The sequence below is a fragment of the Apis laboriosa genome, unplaced genomic scaffold (genome assembly GCF_014066325.1).
Source record: "Apis laboriosa isolate Shangri-la unplaced genomic scaffold, ASM1406632v1 scaffold170_cov151, whole genome shotgun sequence".
Classification (NCBI taxonomy): domain Eukaryota; kingdom Metazoa; phylum Arthropoda; class Insecta; order Hymenoptera; family Apidae; genus Apis; species Apis laboriosa.
Window position 1 is genome coordinate 991945 of NW_025222134.1, and position 26785 is coordinate 1018729.

The window sequence follows — 26785 nt, forward strand, 5'->3', positions numbered from 1 at the left end:
CAATGCAAATCTTGAATTATTCAAATTAATTACAATTCCATTGACAGAATTTTGAACGAATAAATTCAATTTGATTCAATTGATCGAATTTTAAATTATTCGATTCAGTTCAATTCCATCAATCGAATTTTAAATTACTCAAATCGATAAATCAAATTTTGAAATAAATCAAAGCTTGAGTTATTGATTCGATGAAATGAATTTGACATAAATAGATTATTCGATTCGATATATCGAATTTTTTAATTAATAATTCAATAAATTGAATTTTACACAATTCCAATTTTGAATTGTTTGATTTAATGAGTGAAATTTTTAATTATAAACTAATTCAATTTGATTAATCGATTTTTTTTTTTGTTTTACACTGATTTTAAAATATAAAACAACTTTATCCATATTTCAGAATAATAAATAAAGTCAACGGTTAAGTTATACAAATTCCATCCATTTGCATAGACTGGAGGACCCACATTGTATCGCGCTTTGCACCACGAGGTCGTATAATTCTTTGTAGCAAACCAGTCGCGTATTATTACGCAGCTTCAAGTTTTACGAGATTCCATGATAAATCTATATCTGATCAGCCAAAATATTTATAACGGATCAATGCATTCATTCCCATTTTACTTTACCGAATGAAAGATTTACTTATCAAATATTTAATAATTTAAATTTTTCACACTGTAACACATTAAAATATACTAATTGCTTTCAAGTTTCAGAAACAATTTTATCTCACAACACATTATCATATAGAATAATAAATAATAAATAGCATAAAAATTTTTATTTGAAAAATTATCGATAAAATTATTTAACAATGCAATAGATATATTTATTATATAACATATTATAAAAAAAATAATAGTTAAATATATATAATATAAGGTATACAAAATACCGGAAAAAAATAATGTAATTATATATAAGAATAACTATAGTGTAAGAATAATTATAATAGTAATTATAGAGTTAATTAGGGTCTTTTTTAAAAAAATAAGATATGATAAATGAGATATTATTATACGCTTCTTAGAGAATGATGGTGAAAAAATAATTTTTAAATAAAATACTGAATTTTATTTCTTTGGATTTTTATGAAAAAATATTTCAAAATATCAAAAAAATTACAATATTTATAAGCATATGTAAAATGCAAAAAAAGGATATTTGTAAAAATAAAAAAAATTAATATAATAATTTTCAATGGAAAAAAAATATAATTTATTATTAATTAATAATTTTTAAAATTAAATATTTCGTTAATTATCTTTTTTGCATATATATATTTTAGTGTAAAAACATTAGCATAATAAATAAAACATAAAATTATCACATTTTCTACTTTACCGATATAACTAAATGCAACTAAGATTTGAGTTCGTAGATGGCAGCACCTCACAGTTATTTATAAAATTTTCAATAAAAAAATATTTTGTAAATATTTAAAAATAAATATTTTAAATTAAATAAATAATTTAAATGAATTTGTCAAATTTATTTTCTCAAATTCTTATTATTTATTATATGATTTTAATTATAAAATTAAAAATTAAATTTTAATTATAAAAACTAATAAATCATATGATTAAAAATATTGAACAATGTAAAATAATATAAAATATAAACTTAAAATAATATAAAATATAAAACTTATTATTTTTTTGCTTAATAATATTAAATTATTCAAGATTTTTATATCATATATGATTAAATTTAAAAATTATTATAGATAGTAACAACAATATTTCAATTTTTTATGATCTATTATAGTAATATTTTTACAGAGATATAAAGCTTCATTTTAAAATTAATATAAAATATAATTAAAATTAATATATAATATAATATATAATATATAATAAATTATTTGTATGTTAAAAAAATTTATAAAGCATATATAAGAATAACTAAATTCTTCATGTTATTAAAATTCTTAATATAAATATGGAAAAAAATTATATCAATTTATATCAAGTTTGAATTGTTATTTAAATTTTAATTGTAATACAATCCAAATATTGTATATTATAAATATTGTAATACAATATATCAATTTATATAAAGATTAATAAAAATGTTCAATTTTTTAATCAAAATAGCAATATTTTTTAATAATTAATTAAAAAATGAATTCTGTGTCATTAATTACATGATTTGGGAACATTATTAATTATAACATTTATGAAAATTCTAAAAAACATTCTTTTTTAAAAAAAATAATTACCTTATATAAAAATATAATCCTATTATTATAGTATATTTGTTATGAAAATAATCTATGAATATTTATTGATCATAAAAGTTGTTTTTTATATTCATTGAAAGAACTTTGTTATTAAATACTCTAATATGAAGTTGTGAACACTTTGAAAAGTCAATTAACTTGTATTGAACGAAAAACAATTTTCTCAAAATTATTTTAAAAACATATAAGATTATCTTTTAAAAATCAACATCACGAATGAAATAAAATTGACGAAAAAAATCACATAAGTTCAAAAATTATTTAAGAATGAATTTGAATTTGACAAAAAGAATTTAACAAGAAATTATATTCTAATTAAAATAAAACCTGTCATTTTCAATCGTTCCTTTGAAGCAAGATCGATATATTCTATAATGTAAGAAACTCTTCATTCGACAAAATTATTCAACTATATATTAGTTCATAAATTCACTGATGAGTGCTTCAAAACACTCGATATTAAAACATCACTACAGAGCAAGCTTTTTTTCCTGAAAATTATGAACGTTTCCTATATATGTGTGAGAATATATGACATATATATGTGTATATATATATATATATGTATATGTATGTATGTATTATATGTGCATGCACGCGTATGGGTACATGTGTGTGAAGGCCATGTTAACAGACTGTAAGTCAACGAATGACTTTTATAACGATAAAAGGAGAGTGAAATTTACTTACGATTTTCACCGGCTTCTCCGCGGCTCCTACAGAGCTTTTCCGTGCAGTTATTTCACTTTCCACATTATTACATCCACGGTGAAAAAAAAAAGGAACGGCGAGAGAGCGAGTTTGATCAAAAGCACAATTTTCGTGACGTCATCGGTGGCCGGGCATGCGCAAACCGATTTCGGTGTTTTTCCATTTACCGCGGAAACACGTGTGGCGATGTAGCTTTTTCCTTCGTTTTTTCTGTTTCTTTTTTTTTCGCTTCGTTTCTCCACCGCGAAAACTACATCGCTAAGAGGCACGCGACATTATCGCGACGATACGGTATCGTCTGTTGCGAATTTCGTGTGCGATTATTCGCGAGAGCCACCACGGTTGCCGACATCTATCCATCCACTCCCACTTGTTAAATGACGTGCACTGACGTCATCGATAGTTTACCTTGAAGCATGACATTGAGTTACATGCTTGCCAATAATGTTAATAAATTTCCCTAAAATATATATTTATAGGGACTTATATACATTTTGTGAAAATTTACATTATTATTTGAACTATTACTTTTGGTTGCATGAAAATATATATTCAGTAATTATTCAGTAAGTATTTTTTTACATATATTATTAACATTATTGTAAATCGAAACTATAACATATTATACTTATTAATAAATAATATATAATAAAAATGAAAAATGGTAAAAGTAAATATTAATAAAATCCATAAATTATTATTTTAAATAATTACTTTTTAAATTAAATTATTTCAAGTCATTTCCATAAGTCATTAATATTATAATCTACTAAGAAAGGATAAATAATATAATCGGAGAAGCAAATTCGCACATTATTTTTCACTATATGATATTATACCACGTGGGCACATAACGTACATACGCAAGATATTTGAAATATAACTTTTATTTATAACTTTTAAAATTATTTAAATTATAACGAATGAAAATATTTATTATATATTAAATTATTATTATTATTAATTATTTTAGTTTAAAAAAGTATTTTGTGTAATTTTTGACATTGTTTATATATATATATATATATATATATATATGTATATACACAAAATATATGATAAATAGATATATGATAAATAAAATATATATGATTAATAAAAAAATTATTTCTTTTATGTAAATAGTGATTTCTTTGATAAATCATATATATTTGTATTCTTTCATATTTTATTTTTTTTTTATCTTACTTTATGTAATTTATTTTATTAAAAATTCATTAAACGAAGGAAGAATAATATTAAACAACGCGAAAGAGACAAGCATCGATGTAACAAACGAACGCAATGAAACAGATGTGATCTGTGATTGGAACCATGAAATTTCAGGACAATGTTCATATAATTTCAATACAAATTCGTTGTAATAAGATTATATATGTTTTTAAATAATTAGCTACCTTTTCATTCATTACAAGTATAAAATTTTCATTTCAAAGATGCCTGTCGTGGACTGTAAGTACGTTGCAAATCATTGAAAAAAATTTGACATTTTTTAGATATACTTTTTTGATTCATTACAAAAATAAATATTTCATGCTTTACTTGTCATTTATTTGTTACACATTTGATGACTATACGTGAACACTGTACTGTTAAATTAAAAAAGAATATTTTTAAAAATATACATATTAAAATATATAATATATTAATTATTACAATCTTATATTTTTAAAAACACAGAATTTATTATAAAAAAAAATATATTTATTACTAATTATTTTTAAAAATATTATTAAAATATTATTATAACTATTATTAAAAAATTTTAATAATTCATTATAAAATTGCAATACATATATGTATAGTTTCAAATAGTTCTGAATAAAAATTCAAACATTAGTAAACTGTAAAAATATAAATATTCCTACAAAAATTGAAAATTTTCCAAATCAATTATTTTATATTTCAATTTTTTAAAGTTGTATCTCTGTTTTATAAGAATTATTTTATTCCAAAAAAAAATATTTTTTTTTATGTGATGTAGTTTATAATATTTAAAAGATATTAGATTTTACATTGATTTAATTAATTTATCGTATAAATTCTATTTATTCTTTTTTATTTTCTTATTCTTTATTTTTTGTTTTATATACAATAATGGCAAATTATTAAATAAATAATAAATGAAATGAACTAGAGAAATTTATTTTAATATACATGAAATATGTATAATTTTATAATTTCGAAATAAATAATTCTACATACAAATAAAATTATATGACAAAAATATTTATTTAAAATATCAATATGTTTTTATAAATATTATATAAATACATATAAAATATTTTATAAATATTATATTTTATAAATACGATGTTAATTTATAATTTTAAGCTTATTAATATTTTATTAATTATAAAATTAAAAGCATAAAAATAACTTATATTAATTAAATAAAATTGATACAGAGTAAGTAAATTTTTAATTAAAATTATATCGCAAAATTAAAAAGATATAATTTATTTATTATTATTTTGAATTAGATTTGATCTACCAATAATGGATAATGTAAACAAAAAGCAAAATATTCATAATGATAAAGAGAAAGAAAAAGAGAACGAAAGAAAAAATTTGGATCAAGGAATTTCTAAAGAATCAGATTTAGATGTATTATATACAACTCGATTAGATTCTACAAGTCAGGAAGATGTTGAAAAAAAGATTCAGTGTCTGAAGCATTTATTGGAAAAGGATCTAAGAGCAGCTGATTTAAAATGGTCCTTATTTGTAGCAGCTTGCAATACATATCGTTACGATACTTGCTTAAAACCATTTCCATCAATGTATATAAAAAATGAATGCAAAGACATTGAAGCTCTGGTAATATTTAAAATATTTTATTATTTTTATTATTACTTTTAAAAATCTCATCATTTATATTATTTTCATATTAATGATTGAATACTTATTAATAATTGTTAAATAATGAATTTTAATTATAGAGGAGAGCAATAGAAATAATTCCTCCATTGGCTGTAATATTTAAAGCATTATCAGAACAAGATGTATATGAAAGATATGGAACAGCTATAGACTTATTACATTGGGTTTTAGTACGTTTAAGAGACCCTTATATAAAAAGTATTAAAAAAGAAAGTGTAAGTTTCATTATATATATATATATATATATATATATATATATNATATATGTGTAATAAATAATTATATAAATTTTGTTAAATTTTTTTTTTATTCTAATTCATGCTTTACAATTAAATTTTGTAAAAATTTTAAAATATTTTGTAAAAATGTTTGAAATATAGTATGATTCAATATTGAGAAAAGTACCTTCAGAAATGTCAGTAGTTGCACCAAATTTAATATTCCAAGTTACAAGTACAAAACAATCCACTTCAGAAGACAGATGGAAAACAATTGCTGAAGGACATTCAACTTTTTATGCTTATCATGGTAGTCGGTTAGAGAATTTTCATTCCATTGTACATTATGGTTTACAACAGAGTATGTGTAAGGTAAAATATTCTTCTTAAAATATGATATATAATTCTTAAATAATGTTTTAATATAATGAATTATAATAATATCTTTTAGAAGTCATTGTTTGGTAAAGGAATATATCTTTCAAGTGAATTAGGTGTAAGTTTACCGTACAGTCCAGTTGGCTATGGATGGGGAGGTAGTGTACTAGGAAGTGAAATGAGTTGTATAGCTTTATGTGAACTAATTAATCATGCAGATGTAAAAATTGGAGATTCAGGTAAATTCATATTAAAATAAAATATTTATCATAATTTATATCATAATTAATATATTACAGAAAATAATGCTAGAAATTTAGTCACAGATTCCACAGGTGGAAGAGTTCCAAATAAATATTATTTGGTAACAAATAGTGAATTAATAAGAGTACGTTATCTTCTTATTTACAGTCAACAAATTCATGCCACAAGGTAAATACAATATTTATTACTTGCATATATTTTTAAATATATTAATATATTATATGTTATATTATCTAATATATTTTATAATAAAAAAATGATAAAAAATAAAAAAAATAATTTAATATTTTAGATGTACTGATAATAAAGGATTATTGGCATGGTTCAAGCAACATAAATTATTAACATTTGTGCTTGGCTATGTGGTACTATTGGCTTCAGTTGGTCTGACTCATAATAAACAAGTTGAAAAATATTATAAATTATTTGCTCAAAAAGTTGGACTGGAATAAAAAAGACTTTTTATATGATGAGTTATCCATCTAATAATATAATACATTAAGATAAAAATTGTTTTTTTATATTTTTCATTGAATGAAATTTAACATAAAATTGCATTTATTGTAATAAATATACACAGTTTGTAAATAATACATATTATTTATATAAAATATTATATTTTTATATAAAATTTAATATCTTGATAATATTATGGGAAAATTTTCTGTAACTAAATAATCATCTTCAAATATTACAATTAAATTCACTTCAAATTCTGTAATAAATAATTTATAACATTTTTATTATCAAAATTCTTATAAAAATTAAAAAAAAATTTCATATGATATTCTTACCAACTTTAAAATTACTTGTACTTAATGTAGGACATGTAAATAATCTCGGAAATATCATATATATTGGTATAGGTAAATTTGTACAAACATTTCCTTCTCCAATTTGTATATTTTGTATTTCTGTAGCTGAAATAAATAGTATTGTAAGATAATTAATCAAATATTAATAATTTTTTATCTTACCATCTCTAGAATATCCTTCTGCACAACCACAGGTTTCTACTCTTACTAATTGTAATTCAATTGATTTTATCACAGCTTCACAATGTTCAATTATCACCTTATATTTAAAAATAATATATTATATTATCTTATTAAACAAAACATAAGTATTATAACATGATTACCTCTCCTGTTAAAGGTTCAGAAATTTTACAATATAATGAATCAAGTTTTCCAGAAATGCAAAATCTAGGTACATTTGTTCTATCTCTTGTGTTTTGTAAAGATTCTGGCATAATGTTAAAACATATTGATTTAGTAGGTTCTTTTTGTATTTTAAGAGGTATTTTATCCTCTACTATGAATTCTAAAGATTTATTTACATCCTTTGCTAAAAAATTTCTTTTTATATCACAACGTATAAAATATTGAATATTTACAAAAACTCCATGATAAGTTTCATATAAAGATTTAGTTCCTCTTGGTTTTAATGGTAATTCAAATGGTATTTCTGTTCTACCACTTGGTATTTTTCCACTTGGAGCAACATCTAAAGTATATTGAACTAATTGTATTGGCTGAAAATAATTAATAAAATTAATTCACTTATATAGTTTTATATAATTAAACCATAATATAATTTTTCTAAAATTGTTAGAAATTCTATAAATTAACCTTTACAGAATTATAAAAAGCTTCAAAAATACCAAAATTTTTTGAACTAAGCTGTAAATTAACAGAACCTTCCATGCTCAAGAATATTCCATCGTGTTTAACATCTGAATTAGTTTGCAGTAATATAAAACCAGCAACTATTTCCTAAAAACATAACCTTAACATTTAAAATTATAATATTGTTATAAATAGTAGAAAGATATACCCCTTCGTGATATATTTTACTAGCTCTCTTTAATTTGATATCAATATTTATTGTCATTTTATAATTTATGATTATTAATTGATTAATAATAATTTACGACTTTATGTATTTGTCAATAACGACGAAGATTATAATTTATATTGTAATTTATATATAATATTTAAGTCAATATTTAATTAATTATAAAATTTAAAATATTTATATATATAAAAATATATAAATATAATATAAATGAAATTAATTGCATTAACATATAAATAAATCAGATAATATCATGGCAAAATATCAAGAGAAAAAGTCGATTATTTTAAAATAATACAAATATTTTTATACAATTTTAATAATTTTAACTTTAATTTTTTTAATATGAAATAAAAAATTATAAAAAAAATATAAATTAAACATTATTTCAAATTTATTATGACAAATAATATATATAATATATTTAAATATATATATATATATATAAAATTAATTTTAGAATTTACAAAAAAATATAATAAATTTTATGAAAGTAAAATTTAGTTCTATATTAATTCATTCATAAAATAAATTAAAGAAGTATCTGAAATTTATCAATTTAAGAAAAAACTGAAGTATACTTATGATACATTTGAATTACGTGACTATTTAATTGACCAATCAAATATCTCGAGTTTCGCGGTTTTTCTTCTTCTCTATATTAACATCCGCAGAAGATGAACTTCCGTCTGATCGACTAAACAAATTCAAACCGACAGAGTCGTTACTGCGAGGTAAACGTTGTTTGGAAAATCGTGGAAGTAGCTTTGAATTGAAAGACGAATTTTTGGTGTTGCGTGAGATTCTTCTTTGACTAGAATAGCAATGGCTTTAAGAAATCGGACTGCACTTACGGTGAGATTTAAATTTTTTTAAGTGAACAATGTTAAATCATTAGTTGTGAAATGTTGATAGGGGAGGTCAATAGAACAGGGTAACCGTCTGTTCCTGACATCTTTAAATGTCCTTCATTTATTTTAAAAACTATTGAAATAACAATTATATTTATAAAAATTGCTGCTTATATTTTAATATATTTAATATGAATTTTAATGTTATTTATTTGATTATTTAGCAAACAAATTAAATTTGTCTTTGAAAACTAATATTCATTTTAACGTACATTTTGATCTTTAAAAGCGTGTTTTCTTTAATATCTCATACGCGACATATTATGTGATTTTTCTTTTAACATATTATATGATTTCATAATAAGAATAGATATTAAAATATTAAATATTAAAATATTATTTTTAAATTACATTGTATTAAACAATAATCCGTTTTTAAGTATTTGAACGAAATTTCGTATTTCTTATAATTTATGTAATTCTAATATTATTTTATTTTTATGATCTTATATTTTATATAAGTTATTTACTATAAATAGTTAGTTATTATTTAATATAATTATATATTTTGTTGCTATTATTTTAATTTTAAATCTTTTGAAATATATGAAATTCTTAGATATTATTTGTATTCTTTTTTTTTATTTTATTTTCTATGTTATTTCCTTAATATGATATAAATTATGATAAAATAAAAATATAATATAAATATTAAAATAGTTAATAAATTAAATTAATTTAATTTATTTAAAAGATATTTTTAACATAATGTTAATTAATTTTATTAAATGTTATTTAATAAAATAAATTTAATATAATTTTGCTTTTATTAAAAAATTACAATGTAAATCAAAATAAATTTTCAGAATATTGTAAATCAAGAAAATGTTAAAAACCTTAAGTCCTCAGTGACTACAATACCTGGAAAGACTAAAAGAGCTGCTTTGGGTGAAATAGGTAACAAAGTGAATACCTTAAGAGGTGTGGAGCCCATTGATAGAACTAGCTTGCTGACAAAAGATAGTAAAAAAATCACAGTTTCAAAACAAATTATTAAAACATCAGAAAAAGGAATTGAGAAATTACCTATCCAAATAGTTAAACCTGTAAAAAAGATTACAGTTTCTTATGAAAATAATGTGGTGTCACTACCTCCTAAGGAGGTTCAGTCATTCTCCTCAGATCTGTTAGCAGTTGAGGATATTGATGAAGAAGATAAAGGAAATCCTAGTCTAGTTTCTATTTATAGTAATGACATTTATGGATATTTAAGAACCTTAGAAAATATGTTTCCTATCTCAAAAGGATATTTAGATGGACAAGAAGTTACACCAAAAATGAGAAGTGTACTTATAGATTGGTTAGTAGAAGTACATCAACAATTCCATCTAATGCAAGAGACATTATATCTGACTGTTGCTACTATTGATAGATTTTTACAGGTTTGTTGTTGTATAGATAGATAAAATATTTATGTTTCTAATATATGATTAATTATTCTCTTCAAAAATAAATTTTAATTTTCTTCAATAGGCTTTTCGTTCAATAGATAGAAAAAGATTACAATTAGTTGGTGTGACAGCTATGTTTATAGCTAGCAAGTACGAAGAGATGTATTCTCCAGATGTAAATGACTTTGTATATATCACAGATAATGCATACTCAAGGATAGAAATATTACAAATGGAAATGCTTATTGTGAAAACATTAGATTATTCTTTTGGTAGACCATTACCTTTACATTTTTTGAGAAGATACAGCAAAGCTGGAAAGGTATAATTCATAAATCTATTTCTCAAATTTATTATATATTTTTTGTAATAAACGATTTATTTTTAAGGCTCTTCCAATACATCATACAATGGCCAAATATTTTCTAGAACAAAGTTTAGTGCATTATGAAATGTGTCATTATCCACCAAGTCTTATTGCAGCTGCAGCAATATATTTAGCTTTCCTGTAAGTTACTATTTTTTTTAAAAATTATTTTAAAAAATTAATGTTATTATTTTCTTTAAATATAAGATGAGAATTTTGATATCTAAAGATAATCTAAAGATAATGTTAATTATACAGTTTTATATATATATATATATATGATCATTTTGATATTGATGATTTAATATCATAATGAAGAAATTTCCAAATTGATGATATGTTATTGCTCAATCTTTCTAGTAAAAGAATCATTTATAGAACATAGTTAAGCAATTAATTAAATAAATAAATTTCATATATTATGTGAAATAACTATTGATATAATTTACTAATAATTTATTTTTATTTTTATATTTATTTTTATAGAATTATTGATAATAATGACGAGGACGAGCATAAAATTGTTTGGACCAATACCTTGGCACATTACAGCACTTATTCTAAGGACGACGTGTTTCCCGTCGTACGGGAAACAGCGAGTATTATAGTTAATGCGGATAAGATTAAATATCAAGCTGTAAGAAAGAAGTACGCCCAATCGAAATGCATGAAGATTAGCACACGACCGGAACTTAAATCAGCAACGATATTTGCTATATCCACTGCGGATAATAAAACAATATAATATTCAATTTATAAAATAATTACAGTGAAACATTGGTTTGTTCAATATTTCATTGGACAAAATAAATTATATAGGATAATACATAGGATAATACATCTTTAAAAGGAGAAATACATAAAATGAATAGACGAAATAAAAAGAAAAAGAGACGAGACTATCTTCATTCGTCGTTTTTCTTATATATATATATATATTATTTTCATTTTATAAATATCATATAATTAAATCTTTATTTCGTTGGCTATCTTAATTAACATTAAAATTATTTCTAAATAATGACTTTCACTCCAAAATCTATTGGAGAAATTAAGAAAAAAACATACTATTATTAATAATGTATGTAAAAATATTATTATAAAAAAAACAATAGAATAATTAATTTTTTATCTAGAAAATACGTAATAAAAAATATGTAGTTACAGGAAAAAATATTTAAATTGCAAAAAAATTTTTCGATTATCTATGAAATTCGAAACTTGTGAACGATAGTCTCGTTTAAAATCAAGATATTTGCCTCAAGCATATAAGTTCTATTAAAAATGGGACAGTTTAATTCTGAATATTACAGGATTGTATGAAAATCGTAAAAAAGAAAGAAAAATTTTAATAAGTAATTTCATATAATTAACTCGAATATTCTTTATTGACGAGTATGATATATTGCATTGTTTTAAATTATATCTGATTTATTAAAAGCAAATATTTAATGCAGAAATTACTTATTAAAGATTTTTTTATCTTTTTACGTAATTAGTAACTTAGAGTAATTATATAGAAAGTTTTTTTTAATATAGAAATGAAAAAGATGGAAGCATGAGAGTATAGTCAATTGATATGGAATATATATATATATATCTTTTGGATTATTATAGAGGAAAACTATCGAACAACGTTTGCCGAAAGATCTCTGTTTAAATTCAGTAAAATTTCGGCAAAATGATGAAAGATATAAAATATTAAAATCTAAAGAATTTATTATTATTATGATTTCTGGTCATATTTATTATATTCATTTTAGTACTATATTTTAATACTATATTTGACTATAAAATTTAACCACAGAGATTTATAAAGCTTAATCAAATAATAATAATAATAATAAAGAAATAAAATAATAATAATTATTTTACATCACATCTAATATATATTATGTTTCAATTATTTAATAAAAGAATATCATTAAATACTTTATAAATTAAAAATTTTATTACAAAATAATCTATAAAGAACTAATTTTTAAACATTTTTCAAGATATGAGCATTTTGCCGAATTTTTATCTAATTTGAAACAAGATTTTTAGGTATTTAAATTGTAAATCATATCTTTTATACCTGGAATATTGATGAAATTTTAACTTTTATTCATAATTATAAAAACATTTTTATTTTGATATTAATTCTATAGATAATTTTAAATGTTAATGTATAAAAATACCCGAGTATTCCAGACAATATTAATAATCTATACTTTGATATCAATATTTTCACAAATATTATATCGATGAACGTGGCTGTTCATATTTGGCGTTTTGCCAAACTATTTGTGCGTTTAGAACGTAAATATTGTATAAAATTTATGTAAAGAAAATTTCAGTAGAAAATAAACTGTAATAATGTTTTTTCAGGGTATCATATATCACTTATACAAATTTAAATATTATATTATAATATGTATATTTAAAGTCTTATATCGAGATATTTGTTTTGTAATACAAATCGATAAATTAGTATAAGGCTGCGAGTTAGTCTCGCAAAACTTTGTTATAAACTTCAATAATTATTGTAACATATTTTATTTCATATATACTTGTAGAAAAATTATCTTTAACAATGCATAACTTAGAGATTTATTAAATAAATGAAAAAATAAATGGATATAAATGTATTTCCTTAAAAATAGGAAAGTTGTAAAATTATAAAATATAATCTATAATTATATTTTTTGAAAATATTTATTATAATTAAATATTAAAATATATTCAATTTCCAAGGTGAAGAATTAGATTCAGGTGGACGTATAACGTAAGATTCTGAAAATTTGAATAATAATTCAAGTAAAAGTTTTTTAAATAATTAAAAAGGATAACTTACCGATCAGTTTTTGGCAAACACTTAATCCTTGCGAATCCGTAGATATAAATTCTGCATTTTCCTGAAGTTTAATAAATATAAAAAAGATATAATTAATTATATCTATATCTAATTAATTATAAATATATCTTAATATATACCATTTCTATTAGGCTTGAAGGTGCAGATTTATTCCAAATTTCAGATTTACTTTTTTCTATAGTTAGAAGTAATTCTTCCATACAATGTTGTATTTTTTCAGCATATTCATCATCACCAAAATAAACAAGTATTTGTATTAATGCGTATATATCATCTAAAATTAAAAATATCATCATAAGTTTTATACGATATTTAAATTTTAATTGATTGTTAAAAATAGATATACAAACTCTGTTCTTTGTATATATTGGTAATAATTTGATACAAAGTTTGTATCAATGCTAGGTCTTCAAATATACTACCCTCTTTCAAACTTAATAATTTTCTTTCTTGTTTTCTACGATTTTTACTCGATCTATAGCTTTTTCTAAAAATAATAGATAGGTAATATGTTTAGTTTAAAAAAATTGGAACTATTAAATAATAATAGTAAATATATATGTTTAGTTTTTAATATTTGTTGAATATATTTCGTAAAGAAAAATTAAATTATTTTTACCCAGATAAAGTAGATAATTTCGATTTTTGACTTAAAGTTGAACAAGCAATACTACTTGTATCACTAAGAATATCTGAAATGCCTTTAGCACATATTAATTCATTGTCACAAATTATTTCATTGTATGATTTTAAATTCTTTTGAGAAATATTGTTTCTGACTATTATAAGTCGCGATTTATATCGTTGAAAATCTTGTTTATTTTTTTCTATTTGAAATATTGCATGATCTGCATATTCGTACACGTTGGATTTTATACGAGATTCTAAAATATAATAATTTTAACACACAAAATTATTTATGTATTATTTTTAAAAGTATAAACTTACCAATTAAATCTAGATTTTTGGTATCATATACATATTTTATAGCATCTTTCCATTTTTTACCATTACACAAAGAATCTATAGCTTCTTCTGTGTTTTTTAAATAATTCATTAAAATATGTGCAGCTTCTTCATATTTCTTATTATTTTTTAGATTTTCTGTGAGATCCTTGTAAAGCACATGTTTTTCCATATCACTAAAATATAATTTAATATCAAATATTTATTTATAAATTTACAACAATTTATTTTTTCTTTTTTTTCATAAGTATGTAAAATTTCTATTAACCTTAGCTTTATTTGAGTAGATAAAATAATAACATCTTGCCAATTACCACATAATTTATAAGCATTTAAAGCTTCTTTCAAATTACCACTCCTATGAAACATGATGCCAGCTTCTTGATACTGTTGTTTCTTTAAAAAAAATTCCCCATAAATTTTGGCTATTTCCTTATATTCTTCACTCTTTTTGTCAAATAATTTTAAAGCTTTTATATACAAATTATAATTACATATTAAATTTAAACATTCGTTAAATCTGTTTGATTCTTTTGCAATATGTTCAAGAGCAGATTCATAACGTTTCAGATGTAAATCAATAGAATATTTCATATAATTCTCATCAAGTTTTTTCAAGTTATTTAAAAATGGAATATATTCTTTAGGATCTTTTTGTGATTTAGATGCAATGAACATGGTCAAATCAAAATCATACATTCCTAAAGCTATATCAAATAAAACATTTACATCTACTATGTACAATAAATATTTCAAAGCTTCATCAGAACTTATATATTTTTCATTTTTTATTACTTTTTCTTCTAACTTTTGAATTTCTTTTATCTTTAATAATGCAGCTTCCATGCCTTGCTTTTTTTTATCTTTTACTAAACTGATTAATATCGGTTGAATTAACTGATTATTATTATTTCTTTCTTCCATAATATTTCTTATTAAATTACAAATTAATTCGATTTTACTTATCTCACAATTTGATTTTAATCGATATTTTCGATAATAATTTGCATATATTGTTGTAGTAATATCTTCATTTGTTAACTCAGATAAAAATAAGCTTAACCAATTTGCTTTAGAAATTTGTTCAACAAATTGTTTTGCATTTTCGATAAATTTTTGTGGATTATGATCGTAAATCAAATTTAAATTTATTCTTTGTTTTCGCATTAAATTAAATGCAGATAAAAAATCATAATTATCTAAATAAAATCCAATAATATGTAAAGATAATGCTCTTGGTTGTATGCATTCTAAATTTCCACGAGGCATTTGTAAAATAGTTTTCGAATCTTTTGGAATAGCAGCAATTAACTGAGATCCTCTTTCTAATCTTCTAATATTTAAATCTGAAAATATTGATTGTAAATTTAATTAGAATATTAATATTAATTTAAGAATTGATTATAAATCATTACTATACTTGAAAACGATTTTTCATTAAGATGATTTTCCCATGGCTTTATGGTTAAATTCTGTTTTGTTAATTCTTTAAAATCATTCTCATTTAAATTAACACATATTAAAGTATTTTGTGTAGTTGTGAGTAATAAAAATTCTGAATGAACAAAAAAACTTGTGATATTATTAGCAATTTGTTCTCCATTAATTGCAAAGCAATTCCTATGATATAATGACAATATTGCATGCTTTGTATCAATTTTCACAATTTCTACTTTATATGTATATTCTTGCAATTGTATATTGATTGGAATTAGTTCTGTTTCTTTTGTATATTTTACAATAGAATTCTCTACAATTATATATGCTTCTTTTGGATCAGGAGAAGAAACTATATGTTGAATTAAACTATCCATAATATATATTTGTCTATAAACATTAAAAAAAATTATTAATTTTAATTAAAATTTAGTTTATTCTATTTTTTAAATTAAATGAAATTATTTGCATAAATATACCTTAATATTACTTGTCCTTGAATTGGATCTTTTATTGCATCTAATATTAAAACACAAAGAAAACTTTGATCATTCATTGACAATGAACATAAAACACGAGTTTCATCAAGCCATAAAAAATGATGCATATTATAGAAGGAATTTTCACATTCTAATGAAACATTCCATTTAATGTCATATGTTCCTATATGTTCATATTCTAATAAGAATGAATCCTAAATAAATGAATTTTTTAAATATATTAATAAATACATTAATAATATAATATTAGAAATATATAATTTAATCATAATAGTATATTAAAAAATACATAATTCTATTTTATGTAATTAAAATAATTTATAATTTATTTATATTTACCATTAAATGTTTATAAAATATTAATTTCTTACTGGCAGAAACACAAAAAAATGTGTTACTATCTATCCAAGTAGTTTTGCTTTTTATATTTGGTGCAAAAACAAGAGCATTTATGAATTCATCAGTTTCTAAAGTTTTGTGTGCCATTGGTGGTGGCACAATTCCTATTCTAAAACCAGTCATTAATGATTTATTTCCATCAATCACACCAATGATAGATTTATCATGTATAGTTGTGCCTCTACTATGATCAACAGACCAATTATAATCACAAGTAATAAGTTCTTTATATGTTAAAAAAATCAATTTTTTAGAACAGGATGTAACACTCCATGTTACACATATTAATGAATTATTCATAGGAAAGTTAATAGATTGTTTCAAGTACCAATGATAATTATTTTCCACCCATAATTGTAAAACTGAAGAAGAATCTTTTTGAATTTGATACCAAATAGTCAAAATTTCTGAATCTGGAGACCAAAATAAATCATTTACCTATAATATAAATTCTAAATTAATAATAGTTATTTGAATTTATTAAAAATAATAATGATTATAAATTGACATATACTTTAATTTCTTTTGGTTTAAATGGAAGTGAAAATTCTCTATGTTTTAAACCATTTTTCTCAAAGAATGCAACAATATGTTTATTTTGTGATATCTGTGTTGATGCAATTAAACTACCAGATGGTTTCCATGACAATGATTCTTCTAAACCATTAACAAATTCACTGGTATATTGTAAAATACCTTCTCTATTAAATACTTTAAATTGTCTAATTTTATGATGTAAAAAACCAATTGCAAATAATGAACCATCCTCACGCCAAGTGATTCTACACATTCCATCATCCAGATTATTTTCATTAATTTCTGTTATTTTAACAACTGCTGCATTTTTTCCTTCAGATCCATGAAATTGGGTTTCTTTCTTACCCCAACCAACAGTTACAAATTGTTTATGACCAAAATATTGTGCATGTAAATCTATCTTTGATATTATTTGAAAAGTAGAAGATACCATTGTAATCATAATATCATTAATTGTAATTAATATAATGATTTCGTGATCAGGACTTAATTTCATGCATTGCAAATTTATGTCTAAATGAATTATCGATTCATATTTAAATTCGGATTCTATATTTATTTTTATAATATTACCGGATTTACAGGCACCGTACAATACTTGCGATGTGCTACAATATTCCAAACTAACGAATTCTAAATCTTCATCAAAAGTAAAAGAACTTATGTCTTCTATATGATTCGATGGAATTTTATATAACTTATTTTTTAAAAGTATATAAAAATCATCATTATTTGAATTGAAAGTATATAATACTTTTAAGTCATTCAAATTTGAAATTTGATTTTCTAATATATTTAAAGCGCGACTAGCACGTTGTGTCACTATTAAATTTCTCATTATTTAACTGTATATAATATGTAACATATAAATAAAACATATAAAAGTATACGAACTTTTTTTTATGATTTATTAGAAGGAATAAAAACATATATTTTCAAAACTAACCTATACTTATACACAATTATAACATCTATACAATTGCAAAGTTGTATACTAGAGATTTAGAGTTCTAATAATAATGTGGTTAGTTCCACAGTTTTCTATACTTTAAATAAATTAATATTATAGTTAGAAATTGTGTGACAATAAAAATGAAATTGTTCAAACTAAATATGCATCAATGAAAAAATAATAAAATAATAAAATAATAATAAAATAATAAAAATAGTGAAATAATATGTTGAATGTGTGAATAATATATGAATGTGTTTTTTGAAATTTAAAATATATTGATTAAGATTTATAATATGTATTTTAATAATGAAACTTTATATCTTATTACAATTGGATTTTTGTTTTTATTTAAATATTAATTCATTATTATCATAAATATTATCATGAATTCTAATAATATTAATAATGAAGATGAAGATGTTATTATAAAGGTATTAAAAACATATAATAAACTTGATCAATAATCAATATTATTATTTAATATTTTATTTTGTATTGTTATTTAGAATTCATCTTTATATAAACATTTATATGAATTAGGTTATACTGACTTTGAAAGTGTAACAATAGAAAAATTAACATTAAAAAATGAAAAAAAATATTTCAAACTATTTGTAAGTTATTTTTCATAAAGCAATAATTAATGTATAATATATATGTATGTTATAAATAATATATAATATAATAGTATAATATATTAAAAAAAAATTTTGCGAATTTTTAGGATTTTATATTCAATGTAAAAAACATTTTTAAAAAGTTATATATCATGTATTTGAAAATAATTCAGGTATGATTAATAATTATGTGCATAACATAATTTATTATACAAATAATACAACATATATATTTATATACTATTATAATATTATTTATATAAAATTTAATTTATTTTAGGATGATAGTATATCAAAAAAACAAGTGGAAGCTATTTTAAATACAAAAATTCTTTTAAATGATCATGGTTATGCAATATATAATTTTCTTGATAAATATGATTGTAAACCATGGAGGTAATTATTATATAATTAATTTATTAAGTTATATAAAATATTACTAATTAAATTATATAAAATAATTAAAATTACTTAAACTACAAGCAAAATTTGTTGCTAATTTATTTATAAAAATTAAAATAATCATATTAATTTTTTACAGAATTATAACATCTAAATTTATTTTATTTGGCACAATTTTATCATCTTCATTATACATATCTTGTTATACTCAATATAGAACTTCAGCTAGTTTATTTACATTAGCTATATTATATTATATTAGTTGTATGGAATTTTTAAGAATAAGGATACATATGGACTTAAAATCAGTTGTATCTTTACAAAATGATTTCTTTGATGTTTGTAGAAAAGGAATGAAAATTTTAAAATATGAATATAAAATAAAATTAAATAAAGGGAAAAATTCTCAACAGTTTTCGTAAGCTTTCAAATTTCATTAAATTATTATATAATTTATATAATATTATTTTTAATATTAATATTCAACAGTAATATTCGACAGTGATCTTACAGCAGCTAGATTGAAATATTTACCATCTATAATGGAAAATTTAATAAAATATTTGGGAGATATTTCTTGCATTTATTATCATGTTTCCTTAATTCTTATAAAACTATTACCAGTAAATTTTTATAATGAAGATTTATTAACAAGATTTGAAAGTGGATCATTTGAAATACATGGTGAAATAAATTATCAAAAATTAAAGGTTAAATTAAAATATTTTTAATAAATATATTCTAATTAATTTTTATATAAATATTTTTTAAATTATTCATTATTTTTTTAATAGATTCTATATCATACTTATATTCTCACTCAATCTGAGATGTTACATTTATTAGCTATCGCGTATGATAATCATATTTGGCGACAATCATATAAAAAAATTCCCGAATTAAAATTGGCTTATATTATTCGTTTTTTAAATATCTCTTTAATTACGTATAAAAAAAAATTATCGGAACATATCGATGCTTATTATAATTTTAAATTGGAACCATATAAATACAAGTAAGAAAATTTCTTTAAAATATTTTTATTTAAGAATAAGATTTATATGTAACATTATTTATACGCTTTCATTATTTTAGAAGTCCAGATTCATCGCAATGGCAAGATTTATATATGCATTTGTATTTAGCTTCTAATAAATTACAATTGGCTTATAGTTATGTATTATCAATACTCCAAGATATTGATAACGATGTAATTGAAAATGTAACGAACGAAGATTATATGGAAAAAACAATGCAAAAATTAACTGCAGCTCAAAAAAGTATTGAAACTGCAAAAGATTTTATTGAATTTAGCAATTTATTTTTGGTAAAATTGCAAAATAATGATATTACAGTTAATCATTTAAAAACAAATATTCCAGTATCAGTTACAAATTCCAATATCCATATTCAATCCATAATCGATTCAGAACCGGAAATTATAGATGAAGTATTTGAAGAATATATTAAAGAAGAATATTTAAAACCTTTAAATGAAGCAACTGATGAAATATCATTGTATAATTATAAACGAGATAAAATATTATTTAAGAATTTTATGTCTGAATTAAAAGATGCTTTAATTGATAAGAAAAAATCTATGTCTGAAAGAGAATCAAAGGCACTTCAACGAATGTATAAAATTAAGGAAAATACTTTAAACAATGATATTCCGCAAATATTTACGTCTCAATCGATATCTTCATATAATACTTTAATACATAATGATAATAAAAATTTTGATTGTACACAAAAACAACAATTAAACCAATTGTTTGAAGAACCTAATATTATCGAATCGAATAATAAAAGTAAAGAAAATTTAAATGAAAGAAACATGAATATTTTAATGGAAAAAAAGTTACCTTTACCAAGAAATATAGAATTTTCGTCTTCTTTATCATCATTTTTAAAAGTGGAAGAAGAAACTTTTATAGGTAGCGGCGAAAATTCTGAAGATGATGAAGAAATCAAAATAAAATCTGAATAACGAAATATGCAATATATATTTATTATTATATATATTTATATACTTAATTATAACTTAATTATTTTCATTTTAATAATAACAAAATAAATAATAATATTTACTAAAAATATATGTTATCAAGATATTTATTTACAGATTCAGAACAAATAATATATTTTTACGGTTTTCATTGAAATAAAGCTATATTTGTATAATTTACGTCATATATAATACTATTGATAATAACAATGATTAATTATATTGTACTAATATCAACATAAAATTTTAATTTTTAAAAATTTATTTGTATCATATAATTATAAAAAATGCTAATGTATTATTAAAACTATAAATAAATTATCGCATAAATATAATTCGCGATGTTAGATTGTTATAATTAAGAATTATTAATTTGTATAAATTATTACAATATATATTTAAAATTAATAGTAAATATTATATTCGATAAAACAAATACTGATGAACTATTGGTACAAATTTTTATATATAAGATATACACAAAATTTTTTAAAGATTTATTTAGTACAATTATAATATATGATCAATATTATGTATAATTTACTTTTTTAACATGAAGATATTTTTTTTCTTTCTTTTTTTTTCTACTTTTCTATTTGCATATAAGAAATTAAGATATCTAAGTTTTTTTAATATTCAAAAAATCTGAAATTGTATTTTTGTTAATTAAACTATTTTATATAACTTTTTTTATCTTTAAAATTTATGAATTACTTTTCACATATGATTTAGAATTTGGCAGTGACAAATTGACAAATAAAAAAAAATAATATTAATTTATAAATTTCGTGATACAGAGATCGAAGTACATAATTAAGTATTTAAAAATAAGAAGAGAAGACATGTATATCGATATATCACAAATCCTTCAGCCAGGAAAAGTTTTGATCTAGTATTTTTTTTTGAGGTGTTTAATAATATCAACTTTATTTAATACTAGACTAAATCCAAGACTAGAAGTATTTGTCATAAATTATGAAAAATTCGCGCATGTTTGCGCACATAAAATTGTTTTTGAATTGCAATACAAAACTATCATATAATCACAAATAATAATTAAATATCATATAATTATGAATTAAATACAATAGTCATTAAAAAAATATATAATTAAAAACTTTAATAAACTTTAATAATTTTTACAAATTTGGCATTTTTGACAAATGAAAATTAAAATATAATAAAACTAGTGAACTATACTGTTTATTTCATAAGATATCTAATATCTATAATTTTCTCTTCTTTGTCTCTTTATTATATAGATAAAGAAATGCATAATTATATGTATGTCATATTAAAGCAAAAGTACATGAATATATTTCTTTTTTATGTACTCTTTTTCATAAAATTCAACTAAAGTTTTTTATATATTTATTGTTCCTTCATAGGAGGAACAAAATCAAATGAACGAATTTTGCTATACAATATATCATGCTATTGTAATTAATTGATTGATAGCGCTATAATGCCAACCATGGATGATGACGAATAGCTTCGCGACTTCGATCTCCATAGTCATATGTTACTTCTACTCCAATAGGTATATTTTCTTTTGCTGTAAGTACCAGATGAGGTGTTGATTCTACTTCTACAACTCGTGCAATTAAATTACCATTTCTTGAATGATTTACTAATCTACCTAATTTATTAGTTTCTGCTGTTGCATCAACGCTAAAAATGTGATATTATAAATAACTAGTGATTTATAATAATTCTAGAAAAAATTTAGAAAATACCAACCAATACTGATGATTACGATGTTGAAAATAATACATATAACATCCAGTATTTTGGTCTAGTGCATATATTTTTTCACGTTTCTTTGCTGTTACTTGATCAATTAATTCACCAATATATTCTACTACAAATTCTCCTTTCATAAATTCTCGTGTTGTTACTATTCCACGACCTTTACCAGCAAAATATCTTACCTAACAAAGAACATTTTATGGAATAATAAAACAACAACATTTTTTTTTTATGAATTTATCTTACTTCTAAACCTTCCTCTACTTGACACAGCACTTTGTTTTCCATATCACGTTGTTTTTCTTCTAATACAGCTTTCTTAGATTTCCTGACACTACGACGTACTGGAAAGTAATCAGTAAGCTTGTGATTTGTACTTTTGATATTTGTAGAATCTAATGCATAAATTGCACTAGAATGATTATTGTTTGATTTTCTACGGCCACGATTAGGAGTTTTTTTTGAAATTTGTTGTTCTAAATGAAGTGTTGGAGCTATAGATTTTTTAGACTTATTATCATTTGTATTTCTTTCATCTAAGTCTTCACATTGATCATTTGGCATATTAATTCTGTGCGGTGTTGATGGACCATGTATAGGTACTGCTACAGGTGTTTCTGAAACATTATTTAGATATTAATATATAAATATATATTAAGTAGAATATAATAATTAGAATATAAGAATATAAGATATTACCATCTGTTCTGAAATGACCAACATCAGTAAGAATATCATTTTGTACTGCATTGATTTTTTCACTTCTATAAAACCTTTCTTCAATAGGCACTATAGAAGTTTTATTTTTAGAAATATCTGTAATCTATATTTCAAAACCATAATTTTAATAAAAGAAAAATTATTTTTGCATATAATATATAAAAAATACATGCAATATATAAAAATAAATTAAAAATTAAATTATAAATATAATTTATTAATATTAAATATAAATAATAATTATATATATTTGTATCAATATAATTTTCACAATATTTGAAATAAATTACATACTTGTGTATAAAAAAAGGAACTTATGCATACAGGTGACTTATGTGTTGAGTGAATTTCATCTGAATTAACTTTTTTTACATTTTTAGTATCATCTAGTTTGGTTTCCTTTTTCATTGGTGATTGATTTATATCGTTTTGAGTGGATAAAACATTAACTTTTGTACGACCTGTGTTTTTTGTTTGCATACGTTTTCGCCGTCCTATAATTAAATTAAGATATGTATAAAATTCATAAGTTTTCAAAATATAATAATATTAAATATTATAACATATAAAAGACATATATAATTTTAACTTAATATTTTTCTTTTGTTATATATATTGAATTATGTATATTATGTCATTATTGAAATTTATATCTAATTATTATATTTAAAAAAAATATATACAATTATATATGTATCTATAAATATTATATTGTCATAGTACATGCGCGTATCAATTTATCTATGATTTTTGAAGCTTCGTATTAAAATTATTATTGCAATAAAAATTATATTATATTGTATATTTTTTTTAATTAAAAACAATTAATTATAATAAATGTTATGAATAAACTACAAAATATAAAATATTCATAAAAGAAAATTTAGTTTAATTTATAAATATATTTTCGAATATATCATCGAATGATTAAAAATACATTTTGATATATATGAATAAAAATTTAAGACAATTTATTATAAACAAATTAAATATAAATTAAATAAAGTTTTGAGAAATTAGCATTTACAAGATAACATTCAAAATGGAGAGAGAAGAAGTGAAATCTATCAAAACATAACCTGATTATTGAAACAAAATCTTCAGTGAAAGTGTACATGAATTTTTTAGAATCATATTCCTACCTTTCACCATATTATCCCTTGATTTTTTCATATAATGAACAAATACTGAATTTATTCTTCTCATACAAAATTCTAGTTACGCGATACGGGCATTCTTCAATACTAGTATGCTTAATACAAATGATTTTTATTAATTCGAATTTTCACACTCACTATATTTTTTTCTACATTCGTTTTATATATATAAATATAAAGTAACATTTAAAATCGAAAAATAAATAATTTATCGTTGTAATCAACAATTTTATTAATTTGTTTAAAGCATTTTTTTCAAGAACACGAACCATTAATTATAAATTACAAACAACATTGAAATAATATACCGGATATGCCGCCATTGCATATTATACTAGGATACACTATTATTAAATTAGATATTACTTATATGTTTTGCATATTAAATTATATTTGTTGTTTTACATATTAATATATATTTTACATATTAATTATAAACATTCTTGCTTATTTATTTTTATCATTTATTTTTAATAATTTATTATTAATCAATTAATTAAAAATTGATACTTGAATAATTGCATAAATTTTTATAGGCTTATAAACTTATATATTTTTTTTATAGACTTATATACATTTCATAAAGTATGATTTCATGATACTAATTTGCATGTTTTTTTACATTAAAAATATATCAAACTTTAAAATTCAGCTGCCAAATTTTAGAAATTTTAAATAAATATTTTCAAAATATACATAATATTTTTACTAATATTCCCTTTTAAAAATATTAAATATATGCATATATATAATTAAAATCATTATTTATTTCTATATAAATATCCAAAAATATATATAATACTATTGTTCAAAGAATATATATTGAGATTATATATTATAAATATCACAATGAAAAAAAATTTAATTTGAATGAATAATATTTAAATAAGATATTAAAATAAAACAATTAAAAAATTAAAAAAGATAATGTCTTATACTCAGTGATATTTTTATGAATTAAATATATAAATTTAAGTATTTATATTTTATATTCGCGATTTAAATTAACAAAATCAAATAATTTTCTTGTTATTTAGTTGTATGAATTTGTCGCTAGATGTCGCTGTGAGCGGCGCGAAGCTCGGATCGATCGTATTAGAACGATGTTATTTTTTAGATAGATTTAGGTAAGCAATTGCAGAATACTAAATAAACACATATTATTTTAGTAAAATGGCTATTTATAATCTTTTAATTTTCGCAGACAAATCTAAATTTATTGAAATTTGCATTATTCATCATTTCTGTAT

At 21.0% G+C, this 26785-nt stretch overlaps 7 protein-coding genes across 11 annotated transcripts in view; 3 read left to right on the forward strand and 4 right to left on the reverse strand.

The window, feature by feature from the left end:
* The window catches only part of LOC122711532 (myocyte-specific enhancer factor 2), a 52213-nt gene extending 48879 nt beyond the window's left edge, over nt 1-3334 (reverse strand). For 2 of the 3 annotated variants that reach the window (XM_043930386.1, XM_043930380.1), the window contains exon 1: nt 2942-3333. The gene's annotated coding sequence lies outside the window, so the exon portion shown is untranslated. Of the gene's footprint in view, nt 1-2941 lie in introns of all 3 variants that reach the window. The other variant, XM_043930387.1, reaches the window with a different exon arrangement.
* A 1983-nt stretch (nt 3335-5317) lies between these two features.
* LOC122711427 (protein mono-ADP-ribosyltransferase PARP16) lies at nt 5318-7278 on the forward strand. 2 transcript variants are annotated; one of them, XM_043930191.1, is made up of 7 exons: nt 5318-5371; nt 5446-5782; nt 5905-6060; nt 6226-6435; nt 6515-6680; nt 6741-6873; nt 6998-7278. In XM_043930191.1, the coding sequence occupies exons 2-7, from the start codon at nt 5462-5464 to the stop codon at nt 7155-7157; spliced, it is 1146 nt and encodes a 381-aa protein (XP_043786126.1). In that variant the 5' UTR covers nt 5318-5371; nt 5446-5461; the 3' UTR covers nt 7158-7278. The 2 variants fall into 2 exon arrangements, with proteins under 2 accessions (XP_043786126.1, XP_043786127.1); XM_043930192.1 differs by having other exon boundaries at nt 6762-6873.
* Nucleotides 7246-8762, reverse strand: LOC122711428 (vacuolar protein sorting-associated protein 26C). Of its 2 annotated transcripts, none has more exons than XM_043930193.1 (6): nt 8542-8762; nt 8337-8480; nt 7847-8239; nt 7683-7779; nt 7500-7625; nt 7246-7420 (listed from the first exon to the last, which is right to left on the reverse strand). In XM_043930193.1, the coding sequence occupies exons 1-6, from the start codon at nt 8596-8598 to the stop codon at nt 7338-7340; spliced, it is 900 nt and encodes a 299-aa protein (XP_043786128.1). In that variant the 5' UTR covers nt 8599-8762; the 3' UTR covers nt 7246-7337. The 2 variants fall into 2 exon arrangements, with proteins under 2 accessions (XP_043786128.1, XP_043786130.1); XM_043930195.1 differs by having other exon boundaries at nt 7298-7420; nt 7504-7625.
* A 457-nt stretch (nt 8763-9219) lies between these two features.
* On the forward strand, nt 9220-13024 carry LOC122711461 (G2/mitotic-specific cyclin-B). Its single transcript, XM_043930261.1, has 5 exons — nt 9220-9417; nt 10280-10855; nt 10947-11186; nt 11254-11372; nt 11718-13024. The coding sequence occupies exons 1-5, from the start codon at nt 9388-9390 to the stop codon at nt 11974-11976; spliced, it is 1224 nt and encodes a 407-aa protein (XP_043786196.1). The 5' UTR covers nt 9220-9387; the 3' UTR covers nt 11977-13024.
* Nucleotides 13025-13922: 898 nt separating this feature from the next.
* Nucleotides 13923-18858, reverse strand: LOC122711571 (putative elongator complex protein 1). The gene is made up of 11 exons (XM_043930465.1): nt 17905-18858; nt 17331-17828; nt 16971-17185; nt 16475-16881; nt 15323-16400; nt 15037-15230; nt 14708-14972; nt 14439-14575; nt 14208-14362; nt 14068-14128; nt 13923-14006 (listed from the first exon to the last, which is right to left on the reverse strand). Exons 1-11 carry the CDS (start codon nt 18763-18765, stop codon nt 13945-13947), a joined length of 3933 nt encoding a protein of 1310 aa, XP_043786400.1. The 5' UTR covers nt 18766-18858; the 3' UTR covers nt 13923-13944.
* A 75-nt stretch (nt 18859-18933) lies between these two features.
* Nucleotides 18934-21989, forward strand: LOC122711555 (the record flags this gene model as incomplete). The annotated part of the gene is made up of 8 exons (XM_043930441.1): nt 18934-18951; nt 19389-19496; nt 19607-19672; nt 19780-19895; nt 20041-20319; nt 20404-20611; nt 20696-20916; nt 20997-21989. Coding segments are annotated over 8 exons (1911 nt in total), but the record flags the coding sequence as incomplete, so codon positions are not given.
* A 636-nt stretch (nt 21990-22625) lies between these two features.
* On the reverse strand, nt 22626-25761 carry LOC122711479 (histone-lysine N-methyltransferase PR-Set7). The gene is made up of 6 exons (XM_043930282.1): nt 25521-25761; nt 24673-24872; nt 24358-24481; nt 23905-24275; nt 23650-23840; nt 22626-23580 (listed from the first exon to the last, which is right to left on the reverse strand). Exons 1-6 carry the CDS (start codon nt 25582-25584, stop codon nt 23370-23372), a joined length of 1161 nt encoding a protein of 386 aa, XP_043786217.1. The 5' UTR covers nt 25585-25761; the 3' UTR covers nt 22626-23369.
* Between the last annotated feature and the right edge of the window lie 1024 nt (nt 25762-26785).